Raw genomic sequence first — 25,522 nt, 5'->3', positions numbered from 1 at the left:
AACATATCCAGTATAATCACACAAGTTTCATTTCAATTTTTTTTCCACTTTTTAAAATTTCCTTTTACTTTCCTTTATTTTCTTCTTATCTACAAATGACTCTCCACAGGAATATCATTTTTTATGATTTTTTTTTATTTTTTTCCTTTTATGCTTTTTTTTTGTCCCCTTTGTCACAAAATTAAGGTACAAAAGAATACAATGATACTCAACAGTCACTTATTTAAAGTTCTAAAATATGTCTATTATTTGTAAGATTTGCAGCATGTAGTAGAAATGTAGCATCATTTTATTTCTTTATGCTGACAAAGTATATCTATGGCCAGACATCTCTATAACACCTCATTATAACAGATTTAACTGTATTTTGGAATTGATTTTACTTGTTATGTTATATTCTATGTTCTCTATAACAACATTTCTCTATAGCAACCAAGAAAATATCCAGACAAACAACTTCATTTTAGTCAGGCTTTGACTGTATAGGTTTACTTGTTTAATTGCTATGTAAACCCAAGCAAAGGGATCCTTACCCCTACCTTGAGAGGTAGAGAGGTTATTTCCAATAGATCCTCGGCTCAAGAAAAAACATAACAAAGGATTACTCACTTTTGTTCTATAAAGTAATTGATGAATGATGGCACACTAATATAAACTATCATAAGAAGTATTTTCTTGTACCTCAGAAATTTTTCAACTAGTTCTCCACCAATGCTTGCCATTCAGTTATAAATTCTCAGACTGCACTAGGTAACAATAATCAGTTCTATAGATACTGTCTTCAACCATAAGTCAAATAAAATCAACTGTAGTACTCAAAACTGTTCATGTAGAAACAGCAGTAAAAAACTTCATCTCTATCCATGTGGATGGATCAAACATATACGCCAGAAGCAAGTAGCAAAAACAAAGATCCAAAACCCTGCATGAGGTGCGGTGAGGAGTCAGCACAAGCAACTAGCGAAAACGAGAGATCAAATCATTGTACTGTACATACCAAGAAAACAGACGCCACTGTTCCAGTTACAAGCTCCTTTGCAAGACTGCGATATTTCCTTGGAGAAGTAGCTTCATAGCTGTCACACATTCATTGGTTTTGTTAGAAGAAGAAAAGACAACAACACTTGTAGAACCCGGAAAAACAGTCATGCTGACTATTAATCGTTAACATTGTAAAGTTATAGTCTGATGAGTTATCAGAGAATATTTTTTATTCGTTGAAGTATTATAATTTAAGGATTTTGGGGAGTTTCCATGATTCATGAATTATATCGCAGTAAAGAGTTTCAGAGAATTATATCTCAGTAAAGTTGGATATCCATGCATATGTAGATTATGTACTCTTCCAGAAGTATGTCACAAACAGATATTTCATGAAAGTGATGTCTCAAATATCAAAACTAACCTTGCTAGTTTGTTCTAAGGTAATAGAAAAAAGATTTCTCTTACCACTTTTTCCCAAAGGTCAAAGGGTTAAGTGATTGAATGGTAAATAATAAATGACATGAATTTGAAATCTCACATAAACTGATTAAACCTGAAAGCCCAAACTCTCAACATTTTAATAGCGTAAGCATGGATATAAAGGGTCAAAACCAAGAATGACAGAAAAGTCATAAATAGTCTATACAAATCCCATGAAAAACAAGTGAGTTTCTAACTTATCTTTTAATGAATAGTACGTAAACAAAATTATATTATCCCAAGAGCAATGTATGTAATCTAGCAAAAAAAAAAAAAAAACTATGACAGTGGGAGGAGGAGACAATGAACTTGAACTACTTCTATTAGGAAAGTCATTTTCCTCATTGTTAAGAAACTTAGACAAAATATTTTCCAAAACGTTTTTAACCAACCAAACATGGGAAAGTTAGAAATCCATACCAAAAGGAGCTCCAACCCTTTTTTGCTACCTCAATGACTCGAACCCGCAACCTTAGGATTGAAACTGAAGGGTTTTTACCATCCGAACAACCCCTATCCTCTACCAAACACACCCTTAATCTCAAACTAGTTAGATCCACTAAACTAAACCCCCAAATCACTCTATTCAGGCCAATTTCATTCCAACATTGATAAACAACCTATCTATTTAATGCATAAACAATTGCAAAAAATAAACAAAAAAACCCAACATTTTCTGAGCTTGAAAAAAAAGATCAGATCGAGAACTTACATGAAGAATGAAGCAGTTACAACAAGACCAATTGCAAGCATAAACACTGCTAGGGTTGGGTACCACGCAACAGGTACTGGACTCGAGATCGGTTTTGCTGATTGAGCCTTTCACAAGAAAATTCACAAAAAAAAAAATACAACAAAATCACATCAAATTTTTCCAAAAAATTCTCTGAAATTCTAACAAAAACAACAAAATTGAAACAAGGAAGAAGAAATTGTATACCATTTCTTCAATAAATTTGAGAGAAATCAGATAATCTCGCGGAGACTCAACTGTTGAAAGCCTCTACTACGGCTGTGAATCTGTCTTTTAAGTAGTCAAGCAAGAAAAGAGTGACAAACGTTGGGTCGGGTCGGGTCGGGTCAGATTGGGTCGGATTAAAAGTGGACGGGTCAAAAACAAGTTAAATAAAGTAAAATATTCGATTATCCATATTAAGATAACCACAAGTTAAAAGCCAAAGTAAAAAAAAAAAGAACAAAATAATGATAATATGGACATTCATATTATTCGTTTTGATATAATAATATATTCATTTATAAAAATCAGTGTTTAATGAGTCAGATTAGATGATTACATGTTTTTAAATCATTTTGTAAGCCTTAGGTAAACTTCCCATGCAAAATTGTTGCTCCGCCTCCCTCTTTCTAAGTCAAATATTCGAAAAGTAAATTAAGTCAAATAGTTATTATAGGAAAAACTTATAAACATTATTGTTGCAGTATGAAAAAGTCATTCTTGAATTTCGAATATAAAAAATAAATTTATACCAAGAGAGTATATATTATTGAGAAGTTGATAAACCACTATTTTTGCAAGCTTGAAAAAAATGAGTTTTTGAAGATATTTATAGGAATGTGAATGTACATTGGTAGCTCCAGCCTTAGTAAAATTACTCTTTTAAGTTCGGAATGTAATATATTTAAAACTTAATAAATTTGATTCAATCGTCAAGCTCAGTTTGATCTTTGACAAGTCAAATTTTATATAATGTATGAACCCAACCAACTATTTGGGTAAAGATCCCAACCTTTAATGCTCAAAATCTAGAGTCCATGTGCATTTGGATTGACATTTTTTTTTTTGGGTGTTTGATAGAAGGGGAAAAAGTAATTTTTTAAAATAAACATCTATAAAGTACAAACAAGAAATAAACTAACAGTTGCAATTCATAAAGGATCCAAATATTTTTAACAAAGACAAACAATTCACTGGACAATAAAGTTACAATTGCTTCAGCAAAAAAGAAGTTACAATTGTGTATTAATCACCTTATCTAAAATAGCTAAAAAAAACTCACAAGTTCATACATGAACAACTACCTCAATACATGAAAATTGCACTAATGTTGTTGCTGCCCGGTTAGGCGGTTACAACAGCGTCCTGTCACACGACAACAATGTTTTCAGATAATCATATAGTGACTGTTCAAGCATAACACAAACATGTGCACGTAAAGAATTTGAAGATACTTGCAGTTAGATTGAAGCCAGGAGCAAAGAGAACCTTAAAGAAATGTTAAAGTTGGAGAAAAAGAACACAAGTGAAAGAGCTTTCTATCTTTCTCGGCTATCCTATTGATTTGGATCGTATTCTTGAAATCGATTCTTGAATCTCTCAACCATTTTAGTTTCTTCTTCTTTACCAAGCTTACAATTTCGCCAATCAGCTCTATCGGCTATATTCAACAAGCCTGCTAAAACCTGTGGGACATTCATGCAACATTATATCTGTTACTAAAGTGAAATTATAGCGGTTAAGACATATTTAACATAAAAATGATGCAAACTAAGTGTCTATCAACTGTCGGATTTGTTTTAGCTAAATGATACATTACTAGACAAAGGTGGACACTCCCCCCCACCCTATCCCACTAGTGGCTTAGATCCCCTTCGCTATCTTGGCGACTCAAAATCCAAACGTCATAGCTGAAGGTGGAGCCCCCCTCTTCTACACTAGGCTATCTATCCCTCCCTTGTCAGAGAACATCTTACCTCGCGACCAAATTGAGCTGGGAATTTTTCATTCTCCTCAATAACATGTGACAAAATATCACCTCCAGGAACTTCAACATAAAATAAGCTGCAACTTCTGTCAAACTGTGTCCGCAACGCTTGTCTTCCTTCTGCGGTAAAAAGAAAGCACCAACATGTCATCTCTAGACTGAATTGTTCTCACGCAAGACAAACTAGGCTACTTAAAAATGCAAAACAACGAAAGCACCAGAGGAGTATATTCAAATCCATGAGGTTTTCTCCACAACCACGCTAACCCACATGTCCAATTAGCAGAGACAAATGAGAAAAGGTTTTAATGAGAAAAAAACAGAAGTTTAGAATTAGCATCTGCAATGCTACCTTGAATAACAATGGTTAGAGTTACAGGTTGAGTAGAACTTGCAAAATAGGTTTATATAATGAAGGAGTAACCTATGCACCTAAAGGTGCTGGACATACGTAAATTAGGGTAAATTATCAAAAGAAATTCTTCATATCTATTTTGGCACTCCCTAGCTTCACTAAATAAAAAAAGCAGCACCCCCTAGCTTCTCAAGCAAATGATATCCAGTCCTATAGTCATAGACTCATGGATAAATTGCCTTTAGTGCTGAAGAAACTTGCATAGCTTAGCTGACTCATCTGAGATCGAACTCTTATGAACAGCAAGCAAGATAATAGTCCAGCAGAAAGGACCTTAAGGTGAGGCAGAAGATCTTCTCGCAAAGACAGTGGTGGAGATAATAACCTTCCTAGGATACACTTGATGCAGGTGCCATGCTCGTAAGGCCATTCAAAGATACTACTCATTTCGGTCTGTATACATTTCCAGGAAATTAAAGGACAATGACAAGTAGATAAAGCTGAGGCATGAATAACAGTTGAGCTGTTTTTTCCACTCTATTTTCTCTACCTTTACCATTTTTCTTTCTATTATCTGGTTAGGGAATGAGGCTTTGTACAATAAAGTAACCATACCTTTAACCATATTAAACTTGAATCCCAATTTTTCAGCAGCCATGTTGAAAATATCTAGAACCACAGTTGCCCTGGACGAGGGAATAGGAACAACCTACAATAGACACAACGAACGGAGGTTAAGGTAATGGTAAGTAATAATTAAAAAAAAGTAATAATAAAGAAGAAAAAGTAATGGGCTAAAGAATTGTGACATGAGATTAACAATTAAAGATTTAATGTTAAAAAAAAAAGATTGATCTATTAAGGCGAGGCAGCTGCAATTTGCCCCAATATGTACAATTAAATGCATACTTCTAAAAGGTGCAACTAAAGCTCTGCCTATTGGTGTCTTCATTGTAAGCTTCACATGACGAGCGTCAATCATGTTTGATCCCTGATTGAGTCTTTCTTCTCAACCACAGTTTAGGTAAACCGTACTCAAGTTTTAAAAGTTTCCACAAACTGAACGTTCTTTTTTTTCCCCGAATAAGAATTTAATACTAATTCCTGTTAGCCAAATGTTTGTGCTTCATGGGGTATGCCTCACCTGTGAGTGATGAACACAGACAAACTCTTTCACGAAGAACAGAATACTGAGGAAAAACAATCATGTAATGGGACTCTATGGAAGGTTTCTAATCAATCCGTTTTTGTGCTTATTCAGAGTTCCTAGGGCCGGAGATCACAAATATAACAATACATGTATGAGCTGCTACATAACACCTTTTTCTGTAAGTAAAATATGCTGCAACATAGGTAAACTGCCATCATATCTTATAAAGGAGATTGCTACCACAGCTAAAATAAAAGGCAAAATATGTAAAGTAAGGTATGCTTATAAAAACCAACTTTTAAGGACAGAATGGTGGTATAGACATCTTCTTTTTCTTCCTTTTTTTTTAACAATATGCAGTACAGGTATACATCCATTGCAATATATGAATGCAAATTTTTCCATACCTGAAGATTGGCATGACTTCCTCGTTTGAATACCCACTCAAAGAAAACTACTTCCTTCCCTTGCTTTTTGAAGTAAGCTTTGAGGCTGCTTTGAAGTTGTTCCAATTCCTTTTCACATTCCAGTGGCAGAGATAACGTATTGGGTGTGTGTTCAATGGGCATAATCAGCACATGATCTGGTAATAAGGGTCCTTTAGCAAGTGCACAGTAGTAATATTCTCCAACACTAGTAATGAGATGTGACTCAACGTTCGGGCTTGACAAACAAAACCAGCATTCTCTTGACCTGAAAACAGTTAAAGTTACCACAAAGCTTCCTACAAAAGCAAGGGAGCACTAATGAAGGCTCACAACCCAGTAAACATTGACACTGCAAAGATATCAAGGAAAATCATGTTGTTCGATAAATATTAACCTGTTAGAGCTTGCTGCCCCAGATGCTGATCTGTCACCTTCTTCCTGCAAACTGTGCTTGAAGTTGCAATCAGGACCTTTTTCACATTTTCCCTTGTTGAGGAAGTCAAAACACACACCTCTTGAGTATTGTTCTGAAGCTTCTTCATCATGCCTAAATTGGCACTTGTTTCCTCTTGGACAAGAGCCAGAAGAGACAAATTTAAAGCAGAGTCTGTCACCACCACCATCTCCCTGTTTCTGCCTTTTCTGCGACACGTCATATCTCCAATGCTGTGACTCAGAAGTACTATCATCGGGCCTCTTTGTTGCTCCGTTGGGTGGGGCTGTTTTGTCAAGATTCGTATATGGACATAAAGTAGTGTTTTGTGGCTTTGCGCTAAGCTCAGTTTTCGACATTGTTGATGCTGGAGTGGGAGATATTGCATGAATAAATTTCTGTGGAGAATTCATGCATAAAATGAGGATTCAAAGTGATACAAAGGTAACATGGAGAGAAGTTGTCTTAAAAGACAAAGGAATGGATGCAGACTTTGCTAAGAAGATAAGTCCTGCATTTTTCAGAATTCACCTCATATCTTATAATGGCGTTTCAAAAATTAAAAACTCGATCAGAATTTCATCAGAAAAATGAACAGATTTTAAGAGTTTCTATGGCATTTTGAGAATATATAATCATTATCAACAAGTTTGAAGTTCAACCATAACTATGTGGCATAATTTTTTGTGGTGGTGGTGTGAGGGATTGAAGACGGAGTGTGTGTTAAAGGGTGACAGCCACCGAAATTAGAGAAAGTAAATAATGTTTGATTAAACATTCTGGATATGTTTTACAAATGCTTGCAGGAAATTTAAATCAAATGTCGGTGGTGGTACCTGTTTATCTTTGTTTCCAACAGGAGCTAAGCCCAAAAAGCGAGTTGCGTGTAGAGCATCAGCATTAGCATACGGCTCACGATCAAAGTATATACCCATAGTTCCTGCAACATGATACCTACCAGTAAAACAATTTCAGATGGGGAAACATTCACATCTAGGGATATATTGGGTAACAAAGTACAAATTGAAAGTTCTGGTTCGTTAAAATGAAAAAAGAACTAGAAAGCAACAGAAAATGTCTGACTTCAATAGCATTTCTTTAAAAATAGCAGGATTACAAAATAGCCATTTGAACAGATACTTCCTTCACATGAACAGAACATTGTGGATTCTCCGAAAGCCAAGAATATATTTTTTGAAATTTTTACTTAATTTTTCAGATTGACATCCAGCAAGCTGACTGCCAAATGCAAATTCCCACTGCTTAATTTTATTTTAGGTGAAGCCCAAGTATATCAAGGACAAACATATCCACTGCGAAATGAACCCCTTGGAAAAGATTACCAGTTCAACCACGAGATAAGAAGATCAGTGACACATACCAGCTCAAATTAACTATGAAATGGCAGTCCAACCTAGGTGTGATTTTTTTGAACTTGAAAAAAAAAACATATCCAGAATGTTTGTATATCTATATGCTTCTACTCACTCTCTTTATATTCAACCTAGGTGTGATGAAGCTTGCACTATTAATGGATAAGAAAAATAGGCTGAATATAAAGAGAGTGAGTAGAAGCATATAGATATACAAACAATATATTTTGTAGTACAAAATTAAAATGAAAAATTCCACATATGGCTCCAGATTTTGAGGAGTTCAAATTTTCTTCTCCAAAGGACGACAAGAAATGTTCAAAATGAAGCTCAAGAGCAAAGGACTTGGTAGACCATGACACCAACTCAATAAGTGAACTGCACTTTGAAAAATATGATCACTCACCGAGGCTTAATCTCAGTTACTAATTCTGACACTGTGGGATCACTTCCAGATGAATCGGAAATTTCTGCAGGAACTTTTGACGTCGTTCTATTTGTTGCTCCACTGGGCCACTCATTAGTGTTTTTTGATTAAGGAATTCAAAGAGATTGTATAGAGTACTTGCAATAGGGGGTGAAGAAAATGAGGGAAATCAATATAAAACCAAAGGATATGTAAGAAAGATGTCTACTGTTCCTGGATCCTCCGCTAAAGCCCTCAAAGCATCAACATCGTCTTGACTGTATGTTCCAAATTGAGTTCCACTTGGAGATCGCCTACCAGATAAGTATACCACAGATAACCCTAAACATGAGTACAGTATATCAGCTATCATATCCAACAAAAAGTCTCAAATCATTCATGAGTCATGCACCTCCAATAAGAAAACTGTAATTCTATACGGAGACATATTATGAAACCCTAATTTTGTTCAGTCTCATTATTCCAGAGATATGAGCTTAGACACCCCCTGTTTAGTGAGATTCTATTCTCACAAAGCAAATTAACCTATCAATAGGATGAACCTTCAAAAATCAGGAAAAACCCTGGGGTTATCGTGGACTGGATGCAGTTATTACAAAATAACATTGAATAAGAAAATAGTAACCAATAATATCAATTGGTCAACCAACTGCGCCTCAATCCCGAGTTAAATGAGGAAAAAAGCTAGCCAATAAAGCAAAAAAGGTACACAGCTTCTTGAAATTAAGATAAATTGTGTGATGTTTGGATGTGCTCACAACACAATCTTTTTTTTTGGATATGTAAAATTGCATGGTGCTTAGATACTCTCATAAAAAGTTCCAATTTTCAAATCTTAGACATCGGCATCTCACAATGCATAGCTTGGCAATGGTGCAACTGTCCACTATCTTTAATTCAATACAACATTGGGTTAACAATTTTGCAACATAAAGTCCATTAGGCTTCTGACGCCAATGGCATAGGCTTTTTTTCAATACCACAGAGAGGTAGGAGACAATACAACCCTTTCTTTACCAACTACTACAGAAAAATTAGCCGATAGTGTTAAAGACTTAACAGCTTTCAATATATGTGCCAAGATTTCATTCTTGCAACATGTGTAAACTGATAGACCAAACAGTACAAGTTTGAACAAGGAAATGATAAGCTGCATTAAACAAAAGTCATTTGGTAAAAGGTGCACCCACCATCTGCTTTGCCCAACAGATCAATAGTAACAAAATTTAACTATTACCCAAATGCTCCTCTGATTCACAAAGGCGGATTAAGAATTGTGGGTGAGTGTACAAGCCACAATTCTTTTGTTGCAATAAATGCAAACTTTGTATAACATACATCTTTTAAGAATGTATAGGTGAGGCTTAAATGTAATTGAAGCCGGAACAGACCATATGGAGACCAGGGTTCATGTCCCGGAAGAAACAAAAGCAAGGTGATTTCATTCCACCTGTCTAAGCCTTGGATAAAGCTATGTGATATTGCGTTAGTGGGCGGGCGCAGGTACCTGGTGAAATTGTAGAGGTGTGCACAATCTGGCTTGTTCAGCCAATAGACATTTACAACTATACAAAAATATATAATATACATACACACACCTCCCCTAGTAGAGTAGATGCAGACAACACCCCAGGGTGTGGCCTAGTGGTTAACAAAGTAGGCTGAACTGTCAGGTTTCAGGTTCAAGGTTCAAATTCTAGTTGAGGCAAAAATGGTAAGCATTTTTCCAGCGAGAGAGCTCAAGCTGGCCCTGACACTAAAATTATCAAACAAAAACAAAAAAGTGGATGCAGACACATCCACTTCTAAGCTGCCTGTTCAGTCCTTACACTAAACAGTCTTTAAGTAAATTGGAATAAAATGATAAATGAGGTGCTGATTAAAGTCTTACCATGAAGGCTAAACTTCCCACTTCCTTTCAACCAATACAAATTGTCACAGACTCTAAAACCCTCCATCTTAAACCCTTTGTTGCTCGGGTCCTTCAATGCTTCTGACAATATTTTCGGGGACCCTGCACCATAATCGCCAATGAAATAGGTCGGAATCGAAATCTTGGAACACCCCTCAATGTAGCCATTGAATTCCTCAAGCCCCTCAATCGAATCCGGAAAAAATTGACCTACGCAAAGAAGAGCATCGAATGGACCAGCTGCCTTGTTCACCTGAAAGAGTTCAAGTTCAGCTATAAACTACAACAACATACCTAGCGTAGTCTCACAAAGTGGTGTCTGGGGAGGGTAGAGTGTATGCAGACCTTATTCCTACCTCAGAAGTAGAGAAAAAAACAGTCCAAAATGGTCCAAAAGAAGTAACGAAAGTGAAAGCATAACAACACATATTGAGCAGTTACTACAAAAAAATAATACAATAATCAAAATACAAAAAAAAAAAAAAAAACATCAGAAATCAAAGGGCAAGAAACTACGACTACTAGGATGGACGGATAGCGAGACAACACACTACTATCTCCTAACCTTCTAGCCTAATTTGTGTCCTCCATGACCTCGTATCTATCGAAGGGAAAGAAACTACGACTACTAAGATGAACGGATAGCGAGACAACACAATACTATCTACGAACCTTCTAGCCTAATTTGTATCCTCCACGACCTCCTATCTATTTTCGAAAACAACCTCTCTACCTCCTCGAGGTAGTGAAAAGGTCTGCGTACACTCTACCTCCTCAGACCCCATTTAGTTGGATTTCACTGAATATGTTGTTGTTGTTGCACGACCTCCTATCTATCAAAGAGCAAGAAAATACGACTATTAGGATGGATGGATAGTGAGACAACATACTACTACCTACTAACCTTCTAGTCTAATATATGTACTCCACAACCTCTTTTTTTTTCTCTCCACAACCTCCTATCTAGGGTCATGATAAGCTGAAATTGCATCATATCTCAGCTCTAAACTAAGTACTTAATATTCAAACACAATAGCAAATCCAAAATCTAAAGTCAGTAAACTATGAATGAGTATATCTATCTAAAGACAGATCCAAAATTTAAACTTTATGGCTACTCTTAAAAGGTTCTTAGCATTAAACCCATTGTATTTTCAATGTTATGAGTTCTATTTGCCGCAATATTTTTCTATTTTACACATAAATTTATGCTCCAGATCAAAAGTATTGGATTCAAATGAACTCGATACCACTATTCTCCATCCACCTCTGTATCTAGTTTATGTATACATACATAATATATATGTATAATTTGAGTAAAAAATAGATGATAGTAGAGAAGACAAACCGCAGAAACGCGCTTGAATAGCTGATTGAGACGGCCGAGTACATCACCACAGAGGAGAATTTTTAGAGGAGCCATAACTGAGAGCTTGTGAGAGCTCGAAGGGAGAAAGAAGAGAAAACAAATGAGAGAATCCGGTTATTGGGCCAAATCCTCCAGTGGTTTTTCAGGCCCAATATGTAAACATTTTAGTGTTATAACCACTTATTTTCTTCGTAATGCTCGTATCAGTAGGTATTAGTTATATTGATTATTTTTTTGAGATTATGTATTATGTATATTGGTTTTTTGTATTAAAAAGTAACATGTATTGCATAATATTTTTAAATATCTACTTATAAAAATATCCTTGGCAAATAAGGTGAAAGGGATGTGTGATATTTTTTAAACAACATATGCATTAGAATTTAGTTATATTGATTTTTTGGGATTATTTATTATGCATATTGATTTGTTGTATTAAAAATAATATATATTGCATATATTTTTTTTAAAAAAAATTGCTTATAAAAATATCCTTCACAAATAAGGTGAAAAAAATGTGTGAAAAAGTTTTAAACAATGATGACGTCAGAATTTTCACTAAGAACTGTATAAATATAAACAAATAAATCTTCGAAAAACTGAGAAATATCAATATGTAAAATGTATATACATACATAAAAAAAGAAAGTACTTTTACCTAAATGGTGTTGGTTAACACTCTCAAGTGGGAAATTGTGTCTTTAATAATACATTTATTAAAAATCATTATATTGATAATATCATAATTTATCATATTTTAAGTATATACAACATAATATCAAATAGACGGAGCATATTATTAGTTATACAAATGTATATCAAATAAGATGTGCAATACACAATTTCAAAATAAATTTATACCATAAACAAAATATAATATAAATTTTATCCGATGCTTAATCATAAATATATCACCTTATTTCGTTCAATTTTAAATTATTTTATTTAAAACTCAAATATAATTTCGAGATAATTTAGTCTGCTTACCAAATAATAAAAGGCCCTTGTTAATGACTAGAAAGTGGCTATATATGCAATTGTTCATTTCTGACGAAGCCCTTGCTACCGCAGTATCCATATTTTTGTTCATAGAAAAGAAGAAATATTATTTTTTCTAGGAATTAAGCTATTGATTGTTGCTTGAAGATTCACAATGCAGTTTCTACTACAATTACCAGCGCCTTTTTTTCGAAAAAGTCTGCAAATTTCAGAGTTTTCACTGTTAAATGCTCTTCAGATGGTTCACTTTCTGGTTCGTGTTTTTTTTTTTTGAAATTTTGTGTCATTATTATATCTGAATTTATTTGCATATTGTTGTTGTTTTTCGACTATTCAAGTGTAAATCATATGCGGAGTTAGGATTTGAAGTTTATGAGTTTAGTATACTAGTTTATTTTAAGTTAGTGTGTTCTAAATTATTAATTTGTGCCAGAGTGTGGCTAGTGGTCAATGAAGTAGTTAACTGAGGTCTCAGGTTCATAACTCAACCGACACAAAATATACTCGGTAATTCTTCCTATTTGTTCTAGCTTGGTGGACAGAGCTATCTGGTATGTATTGCTGGTGGTGGGAGATGGTAGGTGTCCCGTGGTATTATCGGGGTGTGCGAAAGTTGGCCTGGACACCTGGCCGGGACACTATGGTTATAAAAAAATAATTATTAATTTGTATGTGCTCAACAAATTAAATACAAGGTTTGGACCAAAGCTTTAGTTTTTTAATGGCAATCTGGTGCAGACATCTGTATGTTGTCCTGCAGCAAAAGTGACCAATAACTTGGAAAATATTTAGGTAAGGTAATTGATATAGTAGTACCAAGGAGGTTTGTGTGCATTGTATCCTTCCCAGACCCTACTTGTGTGATTTACACCGGGTACATTGTTGTTGTTGTTAATAGTACCAAGGAGGCACTAGCAAGAGTAAAAAGATGAGGAGCACTGTTGCTGGTATATTACATCTTTAGAGAATTTAGTAACTGCAAAAAATAAGATGGAGACACAATCAAGCTGCACCAAAAAAAAATGTAAACTTTGTACTTTATAAAAGAATAGTGTTGCTTTTCCCCAACAAAATGCCTTCTATTCATCTGAAGGCAAATGGTCCATATGATGTATAAGGAGATGGTTCTCAAAGATTGTTTCATTCTTCTGTCAATTGTTTGTCCAGTCCAGGCTCATAATTAGCATTTAACGTCCTTGGGGCATCACCTAAGCAACTCCAAAAAAATGTTTAGTAAGGTCCAGTTTTGCTGAATTTTTATTTTTGATAACCGTTGTGTCTAGGCGAGCTTGCCCACACCTCGACTAATTCGACGGGAAACCTGGTACATCCCATTGATATAAGGTATCAGGTAACTCTATCCACCAAAACACATCACCTAATCTTTTGTCTTTGCTGGGATTTTGAACCTGAGACCTCATGGTGCTCAACCCACTTGGTTGACCACCGCACCCTTGCGTGCCAGTTCATCTGAAATATTGGAGACATGAAAGTGAAGTTGTGCAAATGATTCCCTTTTGAGAGTGGAGGAAGAAGTAGTTAACATAAGAAGCATTTGCAGGAGCTGCTTATGCTATTCCAAGCTAGAAAGGATACAACATGAAAAATAGAGAATAAAGAGGAGGAAGGAGATAGAGGTGCTGAAGAAAAGCTCCTCTGTGCATTCTGTGTACTGTTTGGATAGAAGAGAACAGTTTACCTTTGAGGGGATTAATGATTGTACTGTTCAGATTAAATTTAAATGTATCCAAATTTGCATAGCTGGAGTGGAAGGAATGTTGTAGCTAACTTTGATGATCATATACTTTTCTGGACTCCTTGTAGGCTCAGAAGGAGCAAAAAGCATCATGACTTTCTGTAATGTACAGTACCTCTTTATGGTTTGTGCTGCTTATACAATAAGATGATCATTTATTAAACCAAATTAAAGGTGGCAGAAGAAAAGCTAGAAAAAATGCAAAGAGCGATGAGCGTAATTTGCATTTGGTTATGCATTTTTATGTTTGTTAGAATTTAAGATGTAGCCTTATACTGTTTCTGGGAGAATCTTATTTTCGAGCCATTGTTTGAATTCAAATGCTTCTATCGCCGATTAGTATACATTTGAATTCGTTTATGTAACTACTTTCATATAAACACATTATAAAAAGTCAAGAATAATTACCTTTGCTGGAAACTCTTAAGATTTGAAATCTGGTAAAATGTTGATATTCTCCAACTTTTGAACTGCTTCTAGTGTTCCTTGCCCTCCAAAGTTAAGTGCACAAGAATTATAAAAAACAAAAGTATTAACAGTCAAGACACTCTAGATAGGGTGCCTTCTTCATTTTGTTGGACCGGAAAACATGAAGTAAATGCTGAATGCCCTTAAGGACAGTTAAGTTCGTTCCGTTAATAGAAACACCAAAGGTGTCCCAAGCCATGTGCATCTTCACTATATGGAAATTGGTCCAGAAAATGAACCATTTTTGAAAAAGCTTCTTCTTTTTGTAGTCGGCGCTTTGGTTACAAGCCCATGTTCCATAGCTCAGCAACTAGGCATTGGAAGTTGTTGGCCTTAATTCAGCTTATATCGTAGAGAAAGCTGGGGTACTTTACTTATCAGTGTAATGGGGCTTTAGTTTGTTTGTATTCCATTAAATTATCTAATTTAGTCACACAAAAAGGGTGAATTAAGATTTTGTTGTAATTTTCTGGGTTTCAACGTCTGCTTCTTTTAGTTTCTCCATAAGCTGAGACATATATAGTCCCATCTCAATTTCGGTATGGTGCGAATCTGTGTTATCTTTCCATTTTTAACTCAGTCCTGCTATGTTCTCTTTAAATTGTTGTCAATTCATTTTATGAGCTTAAGGACCTTTTATTCTCCTTATTTTAGATTGATTTGAAATTAAAAGTGTATATTTGAGCTGTGAATGGTTTAATATTTTCCTGGATGTGCTGCAGGAGCTTCAGGTCTAGTTGAAAGACCTTGGAAGGTAGCAGATGCTAGACTTGTTCTAGAGGATGGTTCAATTTGGAAGGCAAAATCATTTGGTGCTCGTGGAACCCAAGTTGGAGAAGTGGTTTTTAATACCTCTTTAACTGGGTAACACTTTTTTTTTGTTTGCTAATTTTATGATGACATATCTTTTTAAAAGGATACGTTATGTATGAAATTATCTTTAGCTTTCGGTCTTATCCAATTTAGGTGGTTGTCAGAGCATTCATAATGAACTAGTACAGAACTACTATTGGCTTGTTTCATAATTAGTCCCCACACATTTATTTAATTTTGAAATTTGGTCGTATAAACTTCCATTTATGCTGATCTATGCTCAATGATTTCAGTAAAGGTATCGTTACCTCAAGTTTGCATAAAACTATTAAATAAAATTTGGCTTTCGTTCAAGCAATTCCCCAGTGCTCCCTCTTCCCCGGAAAAAAAGAAGTGTGTATTGATTTCTACTTTAGGGGATGTTTTATCAGGTGGAAGTAGGATTCAACTACTGTTGGTTCTTTGCATTCTTTAAATGATTTCATTACTCTTTATTTTCTCTCTGACTTATGAAGATTCCTCAAGAAATACAATGAGATGTTCTCAAGAAGTAAACTAATTCCTTTTCTTGAAAACCTCTTCCCTAGAAAATGAATACATCAAAGCGCATTTTCAATAGGAAGATTATCCCCTTCTATATTTTTTTCCCCTTCTATATTTATTTTGGTAATAACAATGATGTTCAAACCAACTTGTACGTATTTTGACTATTCTCCACTAATAAAGGTGTTGGTAACTCTGCCACCAAGGCTACCTCATAGAGTTATTCAGAGAATGCAGGAAAGAATGAGTTTATTTCCTCTCTACTTTTAACTCTTTCTACTTGCCACTTTTTTCTTTTTCAGAGTCTTTAGAGTGTCTATTTACAAGCTGCTATTTCTTTTACCTGATATTATATGTATCAGGAGATACTTACAGATCCCAGTTATGCGGGCCAGTTTGTCTTGATGACTAACCCTCATATCGGGAATACTGGGGTCAATTTTGGTGCGTTTAGTGTTTGCTTCATGACAGATTGTTATTTTTGTTTGAATAATCTTTGTGACTGTTTTGGAATTTCTCTGGGCAGACGATGAAGAATCAATGCAGTGCTTTCTTGCAGGATTAGTCATTAGAAGTTCAAGTATCAGGTTTGGTCGCTATGCCCTACTTTTCAAATCAGGCTTCAAATGGTATCATGTTCATAGTTTAAATTGTTGTATATTTCTCTCAGCAACTCCAATTGGAGATGCAAAGAGACGCTTGGCGACTATTTGGCTGAAAGGAACATCATGGGTATATGTAAGTCCTATGTGTGTCCTATACAAGACCACTTGTCATTTCCATGTCAAATTATGGAATTCAAATATCAGCCACTCTACCATGCAATAGATGATGTTGACACTCGAGCAATTACGCAAAGATTGAGAGAAGACGGAAGCCTCATTGGAGTCTTGAGCACAGAAAATTCAAAAAGTGACACTTCTTGAAATGTCCCGCCCATGGGACATTGTGGGTAAGTTTTACCGACCTTGTTTCTTCCGGATTTTGGGAAAAAATATTTATTCTTAAATGAAAGAATTTTATTGTTAAATGTATTATGCAGTGTTGTCAAAGGCGTGCTTAAGTCCTGAAACAAGGCGCAAAACATATTGAGCATTTCACCTCTCTTTATGGGTGCTTCAGTGCCGTCATCTAGGCTCTAAGGCATACTGTTCCTTGCCAATGAGCGTAATCTTGAAGGTGTACACCAAACAATTGATATTTCACCTAATTTCTATTTTTTTCAATTTCCTTGTCCATATATTTGTTATTCATGCTTATGATTAGTAATCTTGGACGACACATGTATATTTGTATTTTTTTTCTCCATTTGCGCCTTTTTGTAATAAGGCCCACACTTTATTTGCGCTTAAAGACCCAAAGGACCTTAAAGCTTTTTGCGCTTTTCGCTTTTGACAACATTGGTATTTTGTTGTGTAGGTGTGGATCTAATCAGTGGTGTTTCATGCAAATCTCCTTACGAATGGGTTGATAGAACCGCCTCAGATTGGGAGTTTATTGATAATGGAAGAAATAAAGAAACTTTCAATGTCAGTATTGTTAAGAGTTTATTAGATTCTGAAAAAGAACATTGTTTCTTGTGAGCAAACTAATTCTTTTTTCCCCTCCGGTGGATGAAGGTTGTTGCATATGATTTTGGAATCAAGCATAATATACTTCGGCGCTTAGCATCCTACGGCTGTAAAATCACTGTTGTTCCTTCAACATGGCCAGCATCTGAAATTCTGAAGATGAAACCTGATGGAGTTCTTTTCAGCAATGGGCCAGGAGATCCCTCTGCAGTTCCCTATGCAGTCGAAGCAGTAAAAGAACTTATTGGAAAAATTCCTGTTTTTGGCATTTGTATGGGTCACCAGTTGCTTGGTCAAGCATTGGGGGGTAAGACATTCAAAATGAAATTTGGTCACCACGGAGGAAACCATCCAGTTAGAAACCTTCAAAATGGCTGTGTTGAGATCAGTGCCCAGGTATGTGCAATAGAAAACTCTAGCTTGATTGCTTCTGTGTCGTTTTTCAAATTTTCTGTACAATTACACCTTAGTTCATCAATGTGTACATCCTTTTGAGTACTACATTCATTGCATAATGATGATGATCTTAAGTTTTTAGTTTAAATTAGAGCCGTTTGTACTTCAGATTTGTAGAGTGGATGACCTTAGATAAGAGGTTATGGAGGTCACGGATTAGGGTAGAAGGTTAGTAGGTAGGAGTGCATTGTCTTGCTGTCCGTCCATACTAGTAATTATAGTATTACCCTTGTAGTTTTTTTGTCCTTCAATTTCTGTTACTATCTGTTGTTTCTTGTGCTTCCATTACTTCTTTTTCTGGACTATTTTTTCTTGAGGCGAGGGTTTATCGGAAACAACCTCTCTACCTTTGACGTAGGGGTGAGTTTTGCGTACATTCTACTCTCATTAGACCCCACTTTGTGGGACTACACGGGTACCTGTTCTTGTATTTTACAGTCTTGATGACTTTCCATATGCAGAATCACAACTATGCTGTTGACCCCGAGTCTCTTCCAGAGGGTGTAGAGGTGACTCATAAATATAAATGATGGGAGTTGTGCTGGTCTTGCCTCATCCAATATGAAGCTGATGTCACTTCAATACCATCCCGAAGCATCTCCAGGGCCTCATGGTTCAGATCCAGGTAACCTCGTATGCAACAAACCTCAGACACTTGTTTCAGTGGTTGTCTTTAGCTGTAAACTTTTAATGAATACCGCTGTCTATTATGAGGATTTGACTAAGATGATAAGTACCATCTTGAGAAAAATGATGTCACATGGCCAATCTAGGATTCTGCTGTCTTGTCAAAATCTTCATCAAACATATTCTGCTGTCTTAAGTCAATTAAAGTATTTCTAGCTGGTCTTGTGTTTCATGATAGCTCTCACTTATTTCAGTTTTCATTGGAATTTTCGAGATGAATAGAATGATAAAAGGGTCAAGATTTAGAGTGAATCAAAATTTGCTTGAACTTGAATGCAGCTACTTGAATCGAAAACTGATTGCATCCTTCTTTATCTGGGCAATGTTTGGAGAATTTATACAACTTATGAAGCAAGAAAAAGTGAAGGCATAAGCCACAATCGCGCAGAGGTTGAAGCAATAATTGCTAAGATATATTTTGGAAAACATAATTTCGACGAGGATTTGCCATCAACAAGTCAGAGCAATTCGTCGTGCTGCACCTTCTTCTTGCCATCAACAAGTCAGAGCAATTCATCGTGCTGCACCTTCTTCTTGCCATAAATCAAATCAGAACAATCTATCGTGCTGCGCCTCTTCTTTACAATTATATTGATGGATATATATATGTATGGTTCTAAGTTTTGTTCAAGGCTGTGCCTTTATCTAGTCTAAAAACATGTTACATTTGGTTTGTGTAATAGTACTGTGATCTGGTACTTGTAATACTTCTATACACTTATTTATCAGATGTAACTGGTATTTTGAACCCAGACTTTACTCCTACCTTTGTGCCTGAGAAGTTGTTTTCGATAGAACCTTCGACTCAAAATAAGTGTAATTGAAGTAGGATTAGAAGGGAAAATAATGACAGCAAAATAGCAAGATTAACAAAATAAATGAGGTAACAAGTAGTGGTAAAAATTGAATAAGATACAAGGTGAATACTAATTAAAGAATGGAGAGAAGGGAAGAGGAGATTGGTCCCCGTCGACAACACTTGGCTACTTATTATCCTTCTGGCCTAATTCTGGACCTTTATGTTTTTTTATTTAGGGTAATGTCTTTAATAATGTGTAGATATATCATGTCTTATCTAATCACCTTTTCTAGTTCTTTCTCGGCCTATCTTTATCTCTTCTAAAACCTGTTATAGCAAACCTCTCACACCTTATTACTGGTGCATTCACACACCTGTTCACATACCCCAACTAATTTAGCCTTGCTTTCATTTTTTTGTCCGCTACAAAGGTTACTCTCACTTAAACCTGTAAAACTTTATTCATAATCTCATGTCCACACATCTATCTGAGTATCCTCATTTTCATTATCTTCATCTTCTGAATATGCATGTTCTTTTTGGATGAAAAGAATATATTTTAGGTTATTGTTTTGAAATATATCCTATAATATATTCAAGACACAGAAATAAAGTAAAAGGTAAAAAAAAAAAAAAAAAGAGGGGGGGGGGGGGGCGGGATCTGGGAAGTTTTAAAGTCAAGACAGGATAAAGACAAGCAGCCACAAAGGTAAAAAGGGCAAAGATATGGCTACTTCTTAAACTCTTTATTTGGATTTTAGTAGCCTTTTTGCCGTTTAACGGTTCAACTTTTTGCCCTCCATATTTCAGGCATAATCATTAATCTAAACTCACATTTGTTTAATCCTTTCTTAATTTTTATAATCATCTAGTATTTAAAACTAATCCATTTATTCATTCCATTGCATAGTAATAATATGAAAAAGAATGGTTCAGTGTATTAACCATCTCACATTCACTTAAAATTTGAGAAAAAAAATCGCATTTCTAAAAAATGTGATGTAAACAACCTACTCTAAGTGTTGATTGATTTCACGATTTGAACTCGTGACCCAAAAACTACACGAAAATTAAAATTTAATCCACAACTTCTCCAAATAAACAAACAAAAATAAATTAAAATACATCAACTAAAGCAATTAAGAAATTACTATTTTTAGACTTTGTAGCTCAATACAACTAAGTACATTTTATTGGTGAAAAGCTAATTAAAAATTCTTTGTCCAGGTGATAGAATCATCTTTGGATCAAATTGATTTTTTCTTTGTTGAAAAATATTCCATTTTTTACCAAAATGTTTTATCCAATCCTCTTGTGTCTTGTAATGTGGAAGATATTGCTTTATTTTGAGCCCAACTTTATCACAATACTTTAATATCTCTTCATTTTGATTATCCAAAATCTTGCATTCATTATATCCATTTGAAGAATGTAAAAGTCCCACGCAATAAAATATCTCCTCTTCTGGTATTACTGCTGACATCCTATCATCCCATCTGGATTTTCAAAGATAAATAAATAAATTTATTATATATTTTTTTATAATAATATCATATCATTCAAAAAAAATATCTACAAGTAAGTGCTTATAAACGATGATATTTGTAATTTTGAAAATAACACAACTTCTTATTATACTTGATATATATATATATATATATATATATATATATATAAATAAAGGAGGATGCAGAAGTTTTAGTTTATGGTTCTGAATGACAACACTTTCTAATTTACTTATTGATTAGTTCAGTATTTATTATTTCTCTCTATTTTAATTTGTTTATCGTACTTTCTTTTTTTATTTGTAATTTTAAAAAGAGCATCTAATTTTTTTGACAAATTTTTAATCCAATTTTTCACATGACATATTTAAGATTATAAGATTTACATATATTTAATTTAAAATCACAAGATTCAAAAATTTCTTTTTACTTTGTTAAACTCCATATCAATTCACAACAAAACAAATAAATTAAAACAAAGTTACTAAATTTTACTAATTCGTAATTAAACTCTACTACTTCCTTAATCTCAATTTATGTAACACATTTTTTATTTTAGTCGGTTCTTAAAGGAATGATGACATATTTATATATTTAATAACAATCTAATTTTAAAATACCTATTTTACCCTTAATGAGATAATTTATATCCACACAAATATTTATGATTTGTTTTAGACCTCAAATTTTAAAAATCTTTCGTTCTTTCTTAAATTATGTGTCAAATCAAACAACATCCCCTAAATGATAGTTTGAGAAGGAGGAAAGTAATATATTACTCCTTTCTATTTAAAAAAGAATGACCGAGTTTTCTTTTTAGTCTATTTCAAAAAGAATTAGACCAGACCTCACTTATGGAATTTCAGTAGGTATGTTGTTGTTGTTCAAAAAGAATTATCCATTTTTTTGGCAATGCTTGAATTTCATCTTTTCACGTAACATGTTTATGACCATAGTACATTTGACATAACTTTAATTTATGATCATAAAATTGAAAAATCTTCTTTATTTTTTTTTAAAATTATATGTCAAGTCAAATTAGGTCATTTTTTCCCTAAATAGACGGAGTATAAAAAGGGGTTGGGGTGAGGGGGGTGGAGAAAGTTTTTTGAGAATACCTTTTCCTATTTGTTGGGTAGACAAGGATGGGTCCAGTTGTCTTGTTTTGTCTAAGGATGATGTCCACAAAAACAGCAGCATTAAAATGCATGATAGAAGACTTTGGTACAAACAAATTGAGCCATGGATGTGGAACATCCCACATTCCTTTTGATTGTAACTCCAATTCCCCACTTCTAACTCTATTCAAAAATTCCACAAAAGTGGCATCTTTCTTGAACATAAATCCAGGCAAATTGTTCAATCCTTTTACCAACTTCTTCAGTTCCTAAACAAAGTTTAAAAAGTTAATACAAATAGAAAGTATCCTCCGAAAATTACAATGTATATATATAGTGTATTTTTTGTAACGAAATAACATGCTATATAACAAGTTAAAATATACTGATAGTGTCAAAATCAATGCATACTATAAATTTATATAATGCATATTGAGTGCTTACGTACGATGCTTAAGAAATAAAAAAATATTTTTTGTCTTGTAGTTTGTAACAAGATCATAGATATATGTGTAGTTGATATCATTTGGTAAAAATTAAATAGATTAAAATTATATTTAAATATAAAAAAATAAAGTGAATCACATAAATTAGGACGAAATTATGCATGGTATATATATATATATATATATATATATATATATATATATATATATATATGCATACACATACCTCATCAATAGTAGTAGCACTATGATCATCATAGTATTTCACCATTTCTAAGCAATAGATAATTCCATTTTTGGATAATAATGAAGCAATTTCGATCTGATTGGAAGGTGAAAAAAATGAAGATCTCCAATTATTTAGAGGGCTTTGTTCCATCAGTAGAGAGCCTTCAACATAATTCAATCCATCATGAATTGAAATAAGATGTTCTTGATCTTTTGTGAATTTTGAGAAATCATCATACAACATTCTCACCCATTTCACCTATAAGAAAATAAATAAAAATCATCATGGATAATTGGATAGGTAAGCAAAATTAATATATAAGGTGTATCCAGTAAAACGTACAAGTAAACCAGATATAAAAATGGCGACCAAGAGTCACCAACTCTGAAAGTCTTTTTTTTTTCCTATAAATTTCATACTCATTCAAATACCGTTATATAAAATAAAATAAAAGAGATTTTAAAAAATAATAATAATAAATAAATATACACACACACTTACTCTTGTTGGTGCTTTATCTAAGACAATTCTTGCCCTAGTTATTATTCCAAACTGTCCCAAACCTCCTAAAACTCCAAAAAATAATTCTGAATTCATTTCTTTGGAGCAAGTCACTAATTCCCCTTTACCTGAAATCAAACATGAGACAACAAAAAAAAAGTTAAATAAACAATGATTAATAAAAAAATTTAATCATACATTAGCAACTTAGCATCACCAATATATATATATATATATAATTCCCCAAATTAATTATGTTGTTTAAGAAAATAAATATATAAATTAGTGTGTTTTTGGTCATGCATGCACTGGTAAGTTACCAAATATAAAGCTGCCACTTGCAATTAAGTATAGATAAATTTTTCTATGATTAAAAAAAGTATGGATTTTTGTGATATATTTTAATATATATAAGATGAAATCTTATCTACAAGATCTTCCAGGTGGAAAAAGAGACATTACAACCTATGAAATTGATTCTAGGCACATTACTTTTACATATTAAAAGAAAAAAGTATGAACTTTTTTTGTAAAAGAATCTTATAGTATTAGTTAGGCCCCAAACAAGACATGTTTCTAACCTTAACTAAATATTGATAGTGACCATCTCCCCATATTTTATTTTTTGTTGGTACTTAAACACTTTCCATGAAAATACCAATATAATAAAATAAAATAAAATAACAACACCTTTAATCATATAGAGGAAAGTCGTCGTATTAATTTGAGTGATACCACTAAAGTGTAAGTCGTCGTATTAATTTGTATAGAGAAAAATAATATGTACGTGCTTAGTAAATTTTACCTGTAATAACATCCACCTCATGAACGTTACTTATTTGAGGACCATATCGGAAAGTTTGGCCACTAATTCCGGCATTAGAGAGAGTACCCCCAACTGTGAGGTACAAATAATCCGTCCACGAGACAGGTGCTAGGCCATACTCTAGGGTGCTACGAAGAACATCAATCCATAATTGTTCACCTCCGACATCAGCGTAAAACCCTAAAGTCGAATCCCAAGAAACCCTAATTCCACAATTTTCACTATTATTAGTATTATTATTATTATTTAAAGAATTCATTTCCACAATTACCCCATTTTGTGCCATGGCTTGTCCCCTAATGGAATGACCATGACCTTTGGCTGCAACATGAAAAGGGACAGAAAGGCCATAAGAAAATTGAATGAGGTCAATTATGTCATTAACACAAGAAGGATAAAGAACAGCAGCTGGGAATATTTCTTGAACAATTTTTCCAAAATCTTTGGAAGATTCTTTAATGTCATCAGAATTTGTACTAAGTTTGGATGAAATATTAAGGGAAAGAATTTCATAAGGAATTGAAGGATTCCAAGGATTTAACTTGCCTAAAATGGACATTAAATGGCTAATAATGAAGAAAATAATAAGATTATAACCATAGGATAAAAAAAACTTAGCCATATTTTTAATATATGGGGAAAGAAGAAAGAAGGAAATTATTAGAAGTAGGTGATTTTTGGTGAAGAGAAAAGAGAGTGATATGAGGGTATATATAGAGGGAAAAATAATATATAATAATATATGCATGCAAAAGAGTAAAAAAAAATAATAATAATCTTGGATATAGTGACAGTATAAGATTTAGAAGATCTTGGAAAAATAAATTACACATATGGGGTGGAACAGTGGAGAAGCCAAAATTTTAATTAAGAGGATTCAAAGTTTGAAAAAGCAAACATATGAACTAGCGAAGACGGATCAACATCTATTATATATATATATATATATAAAATAATTATAATTATATATAAATTATATAATTTTTTATCAAAAAGATACTGATAAACTCCCTGATCATAAACTTGCTCCACCCTTGGGTGTGGGTGGGGTGAGGTGGAGAGAATTCAATGTAAGATATGAAAGGACAAAAGATTTTTGTGATTATTGCTCTTTTGCCTTTATGTTCTAAACGTCATATCTTTCTCATGGGATGGACAAACACCTCTTTCA

At 33.9% G+C, this 25,522-nt stretch overlaps 3 protein-coding genes, 1 long non-coding RNA gene and 1 pseudogene across 7 annotated transcripts; 2 read left to right on the top strand and 3 right to left on the bottom strand.

Annotated features, from left to right (window-relative positions):
* Positions 1-651: 651 nt before the first annotated feature.
* LOC129870141 (uncharacterized) lies at positions 652-2,511 on the bottom strand. The gene is made up of 4 exons (XM_055944759.1): positions 2,405-2,511; positions 2,177-2,283; positions 998-1,076; positions 652-922 (listed from the first exon to the last, which is right to left on the bottom strand). The coding sequence occupies exons 1-4, from the start codon at positions 2,405-2,407 to the stop codon at positions 875-877; spliced, it is 237 nt and encodes a 78-aa protein (XP_055800734.1). The 5' UTR covers positions 2,408-2,511; the 3' UTR covers positions 652-874.
* An 839-nt stretch (positions 2,512-3,350) lies between these two features.
* Positions 3,351-11,745, bottom strand: LOC129870139 (zinc finger CCCH domain-containing protein 64). Of its 2 annotated transcripts, XR_008762043.1 has the most exons (11): positions 11,614-11,745; positions 10,245-10,518; positions 8,547-8,674; positions 8,333-8,451; positions 7,390-7,507; positions 6,515-6,951; positions 6,100-6,385; positions 5,158-5,251; positions 4,177-4,307; positions 3,689-3,885; positions 3,351-3,565 (listed from the first exon to the last, which is right to left on the bottom strand). XR_008762043.1 is itself a non-coding variant. In XM_055944757.1 (10 exons), the coding sequence occupies exons 1-10, from the start codon at positions 11,686-11,688 to the stop codon at positions 3,757-3,759; spliced, it is 1,791 nt and encodes a 596-aa protein (XP_055800732.1). In that variant the 5' UTR covers positions 11,689-11,745; the 3' UTR covers positions 3,351-3,756. The 2 variants fall into 2 exon arrangements, 1 of the variants encoding a protein (XP_055800732.1); XM_055944757.1 differs by having other exon boundaries at positions 3,351-3,885.
* A 946-nt stretch (positions 11,746-12,691) lies between these two features.
* On the top strand, positions 12,692-17,125 carry LOC129871353 (uncharacterized). Of its 3 annotated transcripts, none has more exons than XR_008762246.1 (5): positions 12,692-12,886; positions 15,580-15,698; positions 16,740-16,800; positions 16,884-16,951; positions 17,042-17,125. It is a non-coding gene; the product is annotated as an uncharacterized LOC129871353 (long non-coding RNA). The 3 variants fall into 3 exon arrangements; XR_008762245.1 differs by having other exon boundaries at positions 15,580-15,721; XR_008762244.1 differs by lacking the exons at positions 12,692-12,886; positions 15,580-15,698 and having other exon boundaries at positions 16,318-16,800.
* Positions 17,126-17,140: 15 nt separating this feature from the next.
* LOC129870947 (carbamoyl-phosphate synthase small chain, chloroplastic-like) lies at positions 17,141-19,470 on the top strand (annotated as a pseudogene).
* A 1,387-nt stretch (positions 19,471-20,857) lies between these two features.
* On the bottom strand, positions 20,858-25,023 carry LOC129870481 (cytokinin dehydrogenase 3). The gene is made up of 5 exons (XM_055945286.1): positions 24,331-25,023; positions 23,526-23,653; positions 23,022-23,282; positions 22,350-22,618; positions 20,858-21,222 (listed from the first exon to the last, which is right to left on the bottom strand). Exons 1-5 carry the CDS (start codon positions 24,971-24,973, stop codon positions 20,931-20,933), a joined length of 1,593 nt encoding a protein of 530 aa, XP_055801261.1. The 5' UTR covers positions 24,974-25,023; the 3' UTR covers positions 20,858-20,930.
* Between the last annotated feature and the right edge of the window lie 499 nt (positions 25,024-25,522).

This window comes from Solanum dulcamara, chromosome 10 (assembly GCF_947179165.1).
Source record: "Solanum dulcamara chromosome 10, daSolDulc1.2, whole genome shotgun sequence".
Taxonomy (NCBI): domain Eukaryota; kingdom Viridiplantae; phylum Streptophyta; class Magnoliopsida; order Solanales; family Solanaceae; genus Solanum; species Solanum dulcamara.
Note: the sequence above shows the minus strand (reverse complement) of the source record. Positions and strands in the feature narration are given on the sequence as shown.